Genomic DNA, 14948 nt, shown 5'->3' with positions numbered 1-14948 from the left:
AACGAACCAACCCATGTTTATAAGTCTAGTAAAATTTTACCAGGTTCTCCAAACTAAACAAAAGTAATTTAAAGCCATTATTAATATTAGCCCCATTTAAAAAGACAAATAATTTTGAAAAAAAAACACTATTTACATCAAAATGATTTAATGGTGTCCCTAAATAACTTCTATTAATGAATGTCAGAGTAGAAGATACTCTCAGTATTGCCCTGGTGTAAAACCACCATTCAGAATTGAAACATTTTTGAAACGTTTGGTGACCAGATCTAAATAGCCAGGTACTTACATACCTTCCTCTCCTCCATCCCCTTCACATATCCGCTACATTCAACCTCACAACATATTCCAATTAGAGATGTCATAGTTTTACTGGCTCCAGACGGTTGAGAGCATTTGGGACTCTTGTGCGGTTTCACATAAAAAATAACATGTTATTTTACTCAAACCTTATAAACTTGTGACTGAGTTTAAAATGTTGTTTATATTTATCATGTAAGCATTATTGTGGTAGGGTGGGAAGATGTTTTGTGGAAATTTGTGAAAAATGTTAGTGTATTATTAGGGCTCAAAAGTAGGGCGTAATTGCAAGCATTACAATCATTCGTCTGATCTTCAGCTCACGCATTAGACTTTAAATTAAATATAAAAATAACAAATGTAAAACAAATTTTACCTTATGCAGATAACGTCATTTTCAGCATTAATTAATTTTCCGTTGATAAGCACGTAAATTCTCTACTTTTGAGCCGATACCAGACATTTTGATATTTTAGACACACCCTATTAAATGAGGATATATTCCAGTAAAGAAAGAAGAACACGCTGTTGATTCAGGAAGACAGACTTCCTTAGGAAATTCTACCCAATTCAAACGGTAACGTCCAGAAGTGCACTTAATCCCAACCGATAAATTAAAGGCATTATTTATAAGGTGCTCAGAGGTGCGGTGCTAAATATATTTCACTGTACTTTCCAGCGCTCGGTTACACTACCTTTATATGGTACCATGAAGGCAAAGAAGTTAAAGTAATATATGTGTTTGTAGCTTTAAAATGGACACACGAAACATTAGGCACAGAGGTGGTTTTTAACGAAAACGGCGCGGTATAAATTTAAAATACCCACTTAAACTTCAGCAAGTGATACAATACAAATCAATAACGTGCGATCTATAATGATTTAATATAAAACTGACCTTGTCGATAAGTTATATTAGACCTTTTGACTTCAAAGTCACAGACAGGCAGATACTTGCAGTCATTTGAATATGTTCAATCAATTTCGCTAGAAGTAAGGGCACACAAACACTCCCACGACACACTTCTATCGGCATCTTCTCTCTTCTGTGGGTTAAAAAGCAGTTATTTTGAGTGGGAACAATTTTTAATTTATTTTTAATTTCCATTCAAACCTGCTTAACTACTTATGTAGTTTGTCAGCAGGTACGTAATGACAATATTTTATCTAATTATAAGGCACATTTCCAAACGTTTTATACCTATGTATAATAATGATGATATTGTAAATATAAATAGAAATATAAACTTTTATTTTTATTTTTTTATTGTTATTAAGTTTAATTTGTAGAACTCCATTTTATTTTTTTTTATTTTTTTATATATTCAATAATATTGTTATTGCATTTATAAAAACAGTTTATTTTTAAACAAGTTCTGCTGTGTAATTATTATTACGCGTGACAGCTGTTCCGCCCTCTGAAGGCATTATAAAACTGTGGGTAGCCCACTTACAGACGATACATTTATATTATTTCTAATAGGTACCTACCTAGAATAAAAAATAAAAAAATATATATATAAACATTACACAAAAAACAATTACAAATTGACGGTCACCTATTTCTTAGATTAAATTTTATTTAAGCGGTACAAATGGTATTATTTTTTTATTTATTAAATATTTTGGGTATAATATAATTTAATTTTCTTTTACCGTATTTATTGGTACATTCGGAACCACCAATTCTTGTGAATCTTCTATTATATATTTAAGATAAATTTTCTCAAAAGAATCAAACAATATAACATGTTAAATTACAATAATATTCCTCTAACGGGTAAATCATTCATTGACTTGTATATTAATTTAATGTTACTTCTGTGTGTATTGGTATATTTTTGGATTAACAATTTTCTAATGGAGTTTTGTAATGTTTGGATGTAACTAATATTAGTTTTACAAGAATTTCCCCAAGAAGTAATTCCATATCGGAAAGTGGATTCAGCCAGAGATAAGTAGATTAATTTTAAAGTACTTATAGGCACGAAATTGAACACAAGAATCAGAATAAGGTAATGCAAATATATAAAATAGAAAATGTTAACTATTTAAATCATTATAACTTAGTTTTGTTTCATCATTTTTATCTTACCTTACATTTTGAGTTTCCATCTGTTCCAACCCCTATTGTATTACTATTGTAATATTTTTTCATCTCCCGGCCAGTAATTACATTAACCCCCGACACTGGGCAGGAGCAACCCGTCCAAGATAAACGTCCAAAAGGACGGGTATTTAATCTACCCGCTAATCTAACCATGGGGCTCCGCTTTATTTATCCGCGGTCAGATGTCAGACTGGTCGTGTGGAAATTGGGAATACATTTACCTCAAGATAATTTTAATGAATTTTCCCTTGGGTCGCAAAACAGTGAACAGTATAATTATAAATATTATATTTATTTATTTATAACCCATTCTTGTCACAGTCACAAAATTATAGCAAAATTAAAAACCGGTATTACATTTTTTAAACTTTAATTTATTTCATTAAAAAAAAAATTGTAAAGAAGATATGTTTTTATTTTTTTATTTATTCCACCCGCCATGCTAGGGTGTTCCTGTTTTATGGCAATTGAAGTAAATTGAAATTTTTCATAATATGCAAATAATAATGTTTTTGAATTATAGATTTCAGATTGAATTGTAACTATTTTATGTAAAAATTAAACTAATAAAATTAGATAAGAAATATGAGAGATTAGGTGGTTAGAGTGTAGAATGTATGGGTGTTATGATCGCAATGTATTATAGATGTAAAGATTCATAGATTTACGTAATTGTAAAAAGCATTCACTTTGTGGCTCATCATAATTTATAATAAAAACACATAAATTTGTTTTTGACCACGATAGTCAAAAACAAATTTATGTGTTTTTATTATAAATTCATAGATTTATTTGTGTTTTGAGAGAATGGAGTTTGGTTTCGGTGTTAAAGTTCAGGGATAAGGTTGAAGATCATAGGAGCTAGGTAGATGAATTGTATTTGTGCTGATGTCGTATAAAGTTTACGTAAATTATAGGGTACATTGCTAATATTATGTTCATGTCAGCTAGACGTAATTGGGGAAATATCACATTTAGTGGCTTATTAATCAACATGATTAGCATAATTTCATATTCAAGATAGCCCTGATGGTAGAAAACTTCCCATAAGAGAGAGTACCTGTAAAAGAAAAATGTCCCTTATTGGGTGTTCGTGTTCTGATGCGCCCTACATAATAAAATGGCTTTTATAAAACTTAAGCGTTTATTTCTGAATTAAGCGTCGCTTATTCAATACTAGTCGTAATTTCTATACTAGTCCCAGGAACAGATCGTAATCACGTTATGGACGATCGTCCTATAAGCCGTTAACAAAGATATTCATTCTAACACTTCATGAATGAAAAACAAAAAGATACTAGAATGTCGAATGTCTTTAACTCTCTACAGGCCAAGATGGCAAACAAAACTTTCGTAACCATGTGGGTCTTCCGACGACCCGTTCTGTCTTATGGGTTTTTAAACTACAGAAATCCCAATTATTCATTCAATTATTAATGCTAACTAAGGTATATGTGTAGAAATACGTAAAATACTAAAATGATATGTCAAGTATTTAAGCTAATATAAGTAGAATAGTGGTACTACCTACTCCCCCACTTACCGCGGGATAGTTTAGGCGATTCCCTACGTCGCACAGTGGACGGAATGAAGAAAAAACACGAATTAATTGTTTGATGGCTAAATATTAGTGCAATTTTTTTTTTAATCTTATTAATGAATTATAACTATTTTTTAGTAAAAATATTAATTTTTTATTATAAATGGCTTTTTCTCCATTTCGTCATTAATTGTAGTGAAAAATTCTTAATGTTTTTGTAAAATGTAGGGCTCAAAATGTTAGAACCTGCCGCTATGTGGTATTTTTGTGTTACGTAATTAATTAAAAACTATTTCGATTTCGCAGAAGTGGCATTTAATATACCCCGTTTTTTTAATGCCTCGAATAATTCTCTCCGGAGAATGCATATAGGCCTTCCTGAAAATAACAAAATTGTTCAAGGAAGGACAAAAGATGATCACAATTTATATATGACATTAAAGGTGAGACTTCAGTCTACAATACTTATATATTCATAAATGGGAACGAACGATGTTTTGTTTCTAAATGCTAATTGAAATATGCATTTTAACAGCAAAAAAATTCAAAAATAGTGTAAAATTAGATGTTAGTTCAAATCTCACACACATGATATATTGATAAATAGTTTTGTAAATTAAATTAAGAATACCTTGAGGAATGTCAGCCATAAGAAAATTTTCTAAATATATCCAAAAGTCACTTATTACACAACCGTCTCTGCTCACGCGTAGGAATGAACTGAAAAACGCGATGCTGAACATCCAACTTACGACACACTTTGCAGCGTTGCCAAACTTCCATCAAGCCCTATTGACATATTTAAATTAACACATAAAATGCAAAAACTATTGTACTACACTAAAAAAAATATAAATATTAAAAAAATTAACGTATGCAAAAACCACTTAATTCGCGTTTTTTTTCCATTCCGTCCAAAGTGCGTCGTGTAATATTTTGAATCGAGCCGCCATCAATAACACATCTTACGTAGATGGTGATAAGGCTCAAATTCCCGCTTCACACCTGTTTTGATTTATGCAAGAAAAAAGCATTGCCAAAAAGTGCCTTTTATTTTATTTTGTGGATATTCAGGCACAAATATTTAAATGTTTTTCCATCGTTTTATAAATAACTTAATTTTCCACTGTACACAATAAAACCATAACCGAAAATGGGATCGTAAGTAGGAGATTTTGAACTTTAAAGCAGTTTTCATAGGCATATACATTATTTTTTTCTGGGCTTATAAAAAGACTTATCTAAAAAAATATTCGATTATTTCAAAAGCCAGGATGTATTTTACTCGCAGTATTTAATTAAATCATCTGAAACATTTCTAGGCGACCAAATTTTCAAACCAAAACGCATGATTTTAAATTTCTTTGTAGTGCATCGCCTTAAATATATTCCTTTAGACATTTAGCGAACGAATCTTTCTTTCGAATTGCGTAACTATGATGAAAATGCCAAGTATAAAAACAAGCACAAAAAAACTAGACGAATTATTTCCTAAAACGCATACAATGGTTACAAAAATCGCGCAGGATAACGAAGACATTTAACATTAATTGTATTTTCATCATCCAATGATTACTTTTTTTTCCAGACCTACATTTTCGATTAAACAAGAAAATATCTGCTCATAGATAAATGAAACTAATGCACTGAATCGCGTTTTCACTTCAATTTCACATATTTATTATGCATCGTAATATACACACCGAAAAAATATTAAATATCTGAATCATCGATGAAGGTTCTTTATTTGTTATTAAAGGATTAAATTTTAATCGTTTTACGTTCATATTATTTAATTTGCATAATAACGCATTGCCAATATGGGTTAAATGATATATTATATTGGATAGTTAAAATTCAAAACATAATTAAAATTAGTTATATTCATTAATGATTAAAATTTACATTAATGTTGTAATGAAGTTTTAAAAATAGGTTTAGGATATCAATTAATTTAAAGTTCAAATTAATTTTAATCATAAAAATGATAATTGAAAATTATTTTTAAATAAGGCCCCGCATTCCCATTTCTACCGATTTATAACAAGTTTCTCTTTAACTTTTTAAGTTTTAAATTCCAAGAATTTTTTGTTATTTTTTAAAACAATATCTAAACATTTGTAATGCCGAAATGGTAATTCTATGAAATTCACTTGATAGAAAAAAATCGCAAAGTAAACTCCGAAAATTATTAAGAACACGTTTTCTTCTGTTAAATATTCTGTTAAATTCTGGTAAATACGTTATAGGTATGAAAAAATTAACATTGTAGATAGATGTTTGCTCTTTTTCAAACGAGTTATGTTTTATTAAATATTTTCATCATTTTCGCTTAATTATTAATGTTTTTTACTACAATAATTAAGCGAAAATATTCTCCCTACAGCATTCCTATTTACATATCTCCATTTTAAACCATCTTTGAAAACTTACTACGAGGCCTTAAGAGTTTTACAAAAATGAAATTTTTTAGCTGGAATACTTGGCTGAGGGGAAAAATAATTCATTCAATAACATGGCATAAAATATTTAACAGAAATAATTGATATTTGTAAAGTAGATCGTATAAACTGCTTGGTTTTGTCATACGTATAACTAAAGTGTTCAGTTATCTGCGTACAATCGTAATGTATATTTCGCATAAGTCAGAAAGTGCACTAAAATATGCCTCACCAATTTAGAACCCACATTATAAACTATACATCCATAACATAAAACGTCTTCAAAACAATTTTATAAAATATCTCACCTTCAAATTCAACAACAACTTTTTATGTATATTTAAATTTTTGCAGCAAAGGCGATTGGAAGCTGATTTAACATTTATTCATAAAATGTTGTACAAAAACATTGATGTGATCTTCTGTCCCTTATTAATTTTATCATACTTTGAGACATACATGACGTATAGTGCATATTCCACCCGCTTAATTAAACAAACTAATTCATCTAATACTCCCAATTAACCGTGCTCTTAAATCACTGATTAATATTTTCCTAAACTCTAACATCGACATATTTTCTGACTCACTGCCCTAATTTAAAAATGAAATCATGTCAATAATATAAAATTTTCAATGCGCATTTGTATACACACACACTCGAACATGCACACGCACACGCGCCCTTACACACTTATGCAGTATGCACGTCACCTGGTAATTGTTGACTATACATATCACACAGGAAACATATCATAGGTACCCAACATAAAATAGTTAATAACTGTAAATTGTTTCTTTACTGTAACCAATATACAAGTTGTTTCTATACTACAAATAAACAAAAAACATGTTTTGGTGAACCACTGAATTTCAAGACTGATGTTGTGTATTATTACAGAGATATTAAAGATTAAAGAACCTAGGTAACGTCGATAGCTATCGTGGGTACAGTAAGTTAACGCATTACTCACACTGGCCCAAATTAAAACTTATTTTGCCTAGAATGCTTTCAAGGCGCCTTATTCAAAATAAATTTAGGTTCAGGCGCCTTTTAATCCCAAGATGTAGTCATTCCAAGAGGGTTTAATGCCCCGAGGATAAAGATCCCAGATCAAAGGAAACGTGATACCTTAAAATGAAGTGACTTTGTCATTTTCAACATTCAACTATTCAACTTTTTTATACAAACATTTGTGTCAGAAAATTTAATCTCATATTAATTGCATATGTTTTAACTGCCAAAATATAGTCTAAAGAGATCAGTGAGACTTCTGTGTACAATGTTTTTTAAATTTATTACAATGATAAGTGAATCCCCCCAAAAATGTAAATAAATTGCATCTTTAAATATTCAAATAGTCAAATATATTCGATCATGCATTACTTGAAAATATAAATAAAACTATCATAATCGATGTGGAATTTATTAAATAGATTAACGTTTTTCTCTGTCTGAAAACATCTAAAAAAACAGCTTCATAATTCAAAAAATAATATGTTTGAAAATCACTATAAGCCAACTAACTCGAAACTCATTTGTGAACCGTCATTGTATTGAAATACTCGTAATTCGAAATAATCATTAAAAAGAATCGAGTATTTATAAATGGTAGCGATAATTATGACGATTTCTACGATATTCTAGTCTTAATATTTAAATTCATTCTTCGACAATTTCATTGGATTATCTAATAGGGCCTAGGAGTCATAAGGTCTTATGTTAATTGGAGATATTAGTTTTCTTTCACGTCGGTATCACACTTCTAACGAGTATCTGTTCAGTGGTAAATACATCGATGATCGGTTTGAACCTACGGCCTTATGTAAACGCAAATCTCTGATGCCTTAAACCTTACACAAAATCGTTAAATGTCTATCAAAAGATTGCATTTCGTTGCCCTGAATACAACACCAGATCGAACTACTTATTTAGAACACCACACTTTAGATAAAAAAAGATACGCGCAAAACTCTTTAATAGGCGTATCTGTAAAATTCATAATGCTTTACGAGATGAAGACATTTTCAATTGTAGCTTGAAATCATGTTAAATGCATTAAATCACTAAATTGATAAGATTAAATACTTTTATTGTGTTAAAAATATACTGTCGTTATCCGTTGTTGAGTTTATTGTATTGAATACTATAATCACGCGAAAACTGTTTTTCTTTCTTGTTTATATGTATTTCTTTATAATGTTTATTTTTTGTCATTTAAAATGTATTAAAAAGACACAGAAAATAAATCAAAATTTTACTTAATTTCCTTGATCTAGAACATACGAATGTTTATTGTTTATAATTTAATTTACGACTGTTTGTTTCCTAAAAATAATAATATGTACTTCTATATAATATAATTATAGCATATTATTATATTAACTTTCAATTAATTTTGTGCCTACAAATAACTAATATTTTACTGTTAGTAAATGAGCACGATATCTCCGTTTTAACATTTTTGATTCTGGCAAAAGATCTCAGTTGTTTCATGACTGTGCTTGAAATATATCATTACTAACATGATATAATAATATAAATATATATTGTTTTGATTTTTGTATTTGTGAGGGATTAGAGATCATAAATGGCTTACCCATGATAAAAGTAACAAAATGAAGAAAAAAATTATTCCAGTTGATGAAATATTAAAAAAATTTCTCACATTTGAAAACGATAACCTACCTAAGTACTTGTAAAAGATATACAAATAATTTTATGTTCAAACATAACCAATTGATTAGGTACTTACTACTTATTATCTCTTGTTGCAGGAATGAAGCCCAGGATGAAAAACCACTTCAGAGCTCACCAGCTGTCCGTGTGGCTACGCCTCGTGCCGGAACTGCATCGTGCCGGGATGGAGGACGTCGTGGCACGTCATAACCTCTTCCGGAACCACAACGACGCCGATCTGTACGACGGCGTGGTCCGGCCGGACCCGCTTTCGAGGTCCCTCCCTTACGAAACGTCAACAGACGTCTTTAGACGCCAGCAGGTTATCGCCAACAACACCCTCTTCGTAGACGTCTCCCTAACGACTGCCGATACCGTCGTAACTACCTGTGTCACGGTGCTTCCTGGCACGATTCCAGGAGGAACGAATAACGCTACTAACGACCCGCTAGCTAGCTTGGAAGCTGCCGGATACGCAGCTTATTCCACCGCCCTCAGCGTAACTATCGCAATTGGCTGCTCTTTATTAATCCTTAACGTGCTCATCTTTGCCGGAGTGTACTACCAGAGAGATAAGAGCAGACTCGACTCCAAGAACATGTCACATTACAACAAATCTAGTTTCGATCCACTTTCTGAAAAGCACAGCCATTACCATCTCGATCATGCGCCAAATGCGAGCGTCATTGTCGACGTCGAAACGCAAACTCAAAAACACAGTAAGAAGAAAAATATGGGATCTCAAAACGATCCTCACATCACCGACGTAAACTTCAAAGGGCAACATCTTTGCGGGAATTCAAACATGCAAATCAACAGCGGAGCTTTGGTCAAAGCACCTCCATCGAGCCCTAACGTGATGATGGGTAACAGCCTGACCCTTCCACACAAGAACAGAAGCGCTCAAAAAAACATTAATACGCAAATGGGTCATCAGAACTTGTCGTCGGTCGCAACCCTTCCTAAGAATAGCTCGGTCCATTTTCAACAGCAGCATTTGATCAATACTTCGAACATGATAGCTGAAATGCATCACCACGGAATGCTACTACCTCCTAATGGATCAGCCACGATGCATCTCAGCATGCCTCCTTCGCCCCCGATGCTGAGAAGGTCTGACAGTCCTCCAATCACCCAGAGTTTGAGGGCTACACACGGAACTTTCAAGAATTCTAATACCAACTCCAATGGAGACCAACACAGTGTTCCTCACGCTGCAATGAGCGAAATGAGAGTGTGATACTCACAGAACTAACACTAAATGTGAAGTTTTAATAATTCTAACAGTAAACTCTCATGGTAGCGAATTAAATAATTTATGAACTTGGCGAACTGGAACAAAAAATAAAGTGATATTGTTACTCGATCTAGTTATAAATATTAAATAATAACATTACTCCTAAATTATACCAAAGTATTTCATTCGAACATTCTAAATGGGACTTCTTCCAACTTTTATTCGAAAGTTTATCAAAACGTTATGCATTTTTTCTTACTTATTTTTACTGTCTTATTTATTGATAACATTGGGTTTGGACAAAGTTTACGTACCTAGATTTCTAATATTTTGGTTATCGATGTTATTTAAGGAAGAAATTTTAAGAAATTTTTGGATCCAAATTCTTAAAATTAATATTATTATGTTATAATGTAGTATCGTTATCAATGTCTTCTTTCAAATGGATCTTTTGTTATTACAAAATAATCTATGCGTCACATACACGATAAATTATTTGAATTTAAATTGATGGTCTGATTTTATAAGAAGTATTTCACATAAGATTGTAAATATATAGATAATAATAATTATAACTAAAATTATGTCAGCCTAATGACAATTTTACTCAAGTTTTTAGTAGGTATTTATTAGAATCAGCGATTTAAAAAAATTACACAATTTAAAAAACATGCATTTTCACAATAAAATGTCACTTTCTTAAATTTTTTATGGGACGGATTGTATTTTAAAAGTGGTATTCAGATGTTGTAACTATATAAAAACTTCGTTTCCAAAATATAAATTTATTGTTAGGTAAAAAAAACTCAGCATTGTTAATCTAAAACTTTCAAGTGGATGTCATTAATTTGTACATAAAATTTAAATATAATATTGTTTGAGTATGTTGTAGGTATATTGATATGGAAAACAATTAAATTATTTGAGAAAATTAAGGAAATAATGTTTTATTTGTGAATACAACCAACATCCAATTTCATGTTTAGAGGTTAGTAGAACAATTTAATGTTGTACAAACATGGGAAGCTAATAATATTTTAGTACGCAGTAAGCAAAGCATCCTGCGAGAAACCGTACGTCTCCAAGTGGATTCTCTCTACCCATCGCACCGCCTTGCATCGCACTAGGCGAGATGGACTCATACGTCCGTTCACTCTTAAATTCCTACCCACCCGCTATACCTGTTCCCAAAACTTCCTCTCATTCCTTTCCGCACAGACCCTCCACAAAGCATCTCTTAAGATGACAAAGGCCCTGAAGGAAATTATTTTCCTCAGCGTCTATGTCATCAAAAAAATAAAAAAAAGATTGAGCAAGAGGATTAATAATGTATTTTACACCCCCAAAATAAATACCAAATTAATGCAAACGCATTTAATCTTTTACCGAAACCATTACACACTACTAATAAAATATCATATTGTGTAGAACACTTAAAATTATGGCTTAATGAATTAGACGTTGAAACGCTGTTCATATATATTCCTTTTATTTTACTTTGTTTAAGGAGTTTATTTTTTATATTACCCACGCACACTGTGCCTTTCAAATTTTATTTTTTTGAAGATTAATATATAATTTTTTTATATTAAATTTTTTTTATAATTTTTTTTATTCTGAAATTGTGTATTTAATTTTGGTGTAAAAAAATATGCGGAAAAAATAAAGGAAAAAAAATTATAAATATAAAAACGTTGAAAATTACTAATATAAGGTTAAGAGTTAGTTAGAGAAAGGTTTTTGAGTGGTCTCTAAAAAAACATTCATAAAACACAATGCTTTCAAATAAAATAAATAATATTACTTTTTTGGAACGTGCCGTAAAATATTTTTTTAAGTCCATTTCTATTTGATAGCTTCTAAAGAATGGCATATATATTTTTAAAATATTTTATTATTAAGGACTTGCCCCATTGTTTGCTAAAATAACAATAATGGTTTAGGGCTTGTTTATTTCTTCCGCATTTCAGGGCGAGGAATTATAAAAATGTTTCCCAGAAATTCAGCACAAAAGTGTTGTTGAAGGCTTTGTTTACCGCACAAAGAATTTTGAAGAATAACATTCATGAAAAAACTCATAAATATCACAGAAATAATAGTAAAAAATCTGCCCTTTGTTTCTGACAATAAATAATAATTCTGAAACGTTTTCAAGCGTAAATTTATGAGGGTAAACGGAGAGATTTTCCTAATGATCTTTTTCTGAGACTTCTATCAACATTATCGACTGGTTTTATATTGAAGATTAGATTGAGGAAGAAATAAATAAAATTTAAAATGGTTGAATTTTTAAACACTACACTGTTCACAAAAAAAGGTTAATTAAATGCATGTTGACGTGGTTGTATTTGAGTTACTTGCACACATTTTAAAGCAGCAACGTAGGTACTCAAAAGTATGGCAAAGTTTCTAAAAAATCATTGCAGGAGAGAAAAATTAATAGGTCAAAGTTAATTTAATAATATTACTATCATCCCCAAAGCAAAAATTTTGAAATTAAAATCCGTCATATTAAAAATTATGATGATAAAAAATGATGACATGAATTTCATTTAAAAAAATGTACAGGGCATTTTCAACTTTGGGAAGTTTTATGCTTCAAATGATGTACATTCTTAAACCTACCATTACTTGTTTTCGAACGCGTAAGTACCTACCAGAAACATATTTCTACGTATGTTCAAATACTATAATATTATCTAGTTTTTGTTTCATAGCAAAAAAGATAAAGTGGATTTCATAGAAAAAAAATAAGAAATTGAAACGTCTAAAACTATTCTTACCCTTAGATGTTTCATATCAAAGAAGAATGCCATCAAAGTTGCTTAAAGGTATTTATATAATCAGTTAACACAATTTAATACCGATATTTCAACTAAAAGGTGGTGAGCGAGGAGGTGGAAGCGCACTGGAAGGAACTGAATGATTCGATTCAGGCTCGCTCGGCCCGTCGCCATATTATTATCACGTCCTCTATATTTTTGTTAAGTGTGTCGCATATAGAAGGTACTCCAAAGTGTGATCGCTGCTGTGTTTGCTTGCGAAAGAATTTGCTTATGCAAATTATCACTCAAAGCTACCAAAGTACTTTAGCAAATAGCCAGAAAATAGATGACTACCGAAACCAAGAAATTATCAAACGAAAACTTTGTTTCCTTCTGTTTCATTTCGTAAATGTTATATGTCCTGTAAAAGACTTCCAACTGCCGTGTAGGACTATGAAATTGAAGGAATCGAGGACCGAGGATTGAAGGAGAATGTGTAGAGTTATTTAGATCTAGTGAGTGAATAAAGATGTGGCTATAGATATTACAAACAAAATTATGATTTAGAACGGTGGTCTCCCGCCAGGGCGAAGGAATGATATTTAAAACATTTTAAATAGCTACAGAGCTGCTAAAAATATATAGTAATTGGTATATTAAATTCAAAAATATTCATTTGCTTTGCCTCGAATACAGAGTGCAAAACAGACAGTGCAGTTTTGAAGGGCCTGTACATTCCTTGTTATGGGGTAGGAACCTGGGAGATGTCTCATTGTGTCGGGAGGGTCGTGCCATTTTAGTCTTTACTATGGTTTGGTCCGGACAACACCGATTCGCTACTTTTTTCTGTGGAAAATGAAAGAAAATGTTTTTAAACATCGGCCTCACACCTTAGAAGAACTCATGAATGTAATTCGGGAGGAAATCGTTGCTATGTGCCAAAATGCGGCTGACAACTCCTTCGTAAATTATCACTGCTGGGATCAATCACCTTATTTATGATGGCTTTCAAGACTTGATCAAATACGACATGATGTACCGAATAATATAAAATAAACCTCATTTCTGTACCTAAGTTACGCCGTTTAATAGCCATTCAAAACTGCACTGTCAGTTTTTACACTGTCTGCTACACCCTGTACAAAGTATATTAAGGACTAAAGGAGAGAGGTATTTGATTAATAATTATGAACGTATCCTCATAAGTAAGGTGTATGATGAACGTCTTGACTAGTACCATTATTAGATTTTGTCAGAATTCGTCTAGCGGAGAAAATGAAGTGCCTACGGTGTTTCATTAATTAATTTTCAATATTGTGTCTAGCAGGGCTCTTCTATCAATAATTACAGGAATTCGAGTTCAAATCCAGGTTACTCTAGGTCTATTGTATTTTTTGATAGCATATGATTCGACGACTTCCGTGGCCGAGCGGTTAAGATCCTTGAATCCGAATCCAAAAGTCAAGGATTCTAAAACCGGTGCGCTTCAATATGTTTCAATTTAAATAAAGTAAATAACTTTGTAAGTATTATTACCACTATTTAATCAAAATGATCGATATGTTTTTGTATGTTTCATGTTTGAGGTATTTCATGTTTCATATTTTGTGGTAAATACAAAGTTATTTATTTTCCTTAAATTAAAACGACGCCGACGCTACAAAGTGAATTTGCAATTATTATTGAAGAATACATTTCATTTAAGAAGAAGTTAGTACTAATAAATCTGTAGCGGCAGCTACTACTAGGTGCTAGAAATTCAATAATGCAACATGAATCACATTGCAGTTGACCTATATAAACACGGCGACATCGAAGTACCAACATTGAAGGTTACACCCACCCTGTCCCACCCCGGTATAGGTGACTTATGGT

The 14948-nt window shown here is 31.4% G+C and overlaps 1 protein-coding gene across 1 annotated transcript in view; it reads left to right on the top strand.

Annotated features, from left to right (window-relative positions):
* The window catches only part of LOC149411363 (neuroligin-4, Y-linked-like), an 887216-nt gene extending 876562 nt beyond the window's left edge, over positions 1–10654 (top strand). Inside the window, exon 10 of the mRNA XM_089647299.1 lies at positions 9170–10654. Within this exon, the coding sequence (XP_089503425.1) occupies positions 9170–10311 (1142 nt within the window). The 3' untranslated portion in view covers positions 10312–10654. The remainder of the gene's footprint in view (positions 1–9169) is intronic.
* The last annotated feature ends 4294 nt before the right edge of the window (positions 10655–14948 follow it).

The sequence above is a fragment of the Hesperophylax consimilis genome, chromosome 26, assembly GCF_061612785.1.
Source record: "Hesperophylax consimilis isolate HC1 chromosome 26, BYU_Hcon_1.0, whole genome shotgun sequence".
In the NCBI taxonomy this organism is placed as follows: Eukaryota; Metazoa; Arthropoda; class Insecta; order Trichoptera; family Limnephilidae; genus Hesperophylax; species Hesperophylax consimilis.
Note: the sequence above shows the minus strand (reverse complement) of the source record. Positions and strands in the feature narration are given on the sequence as shown.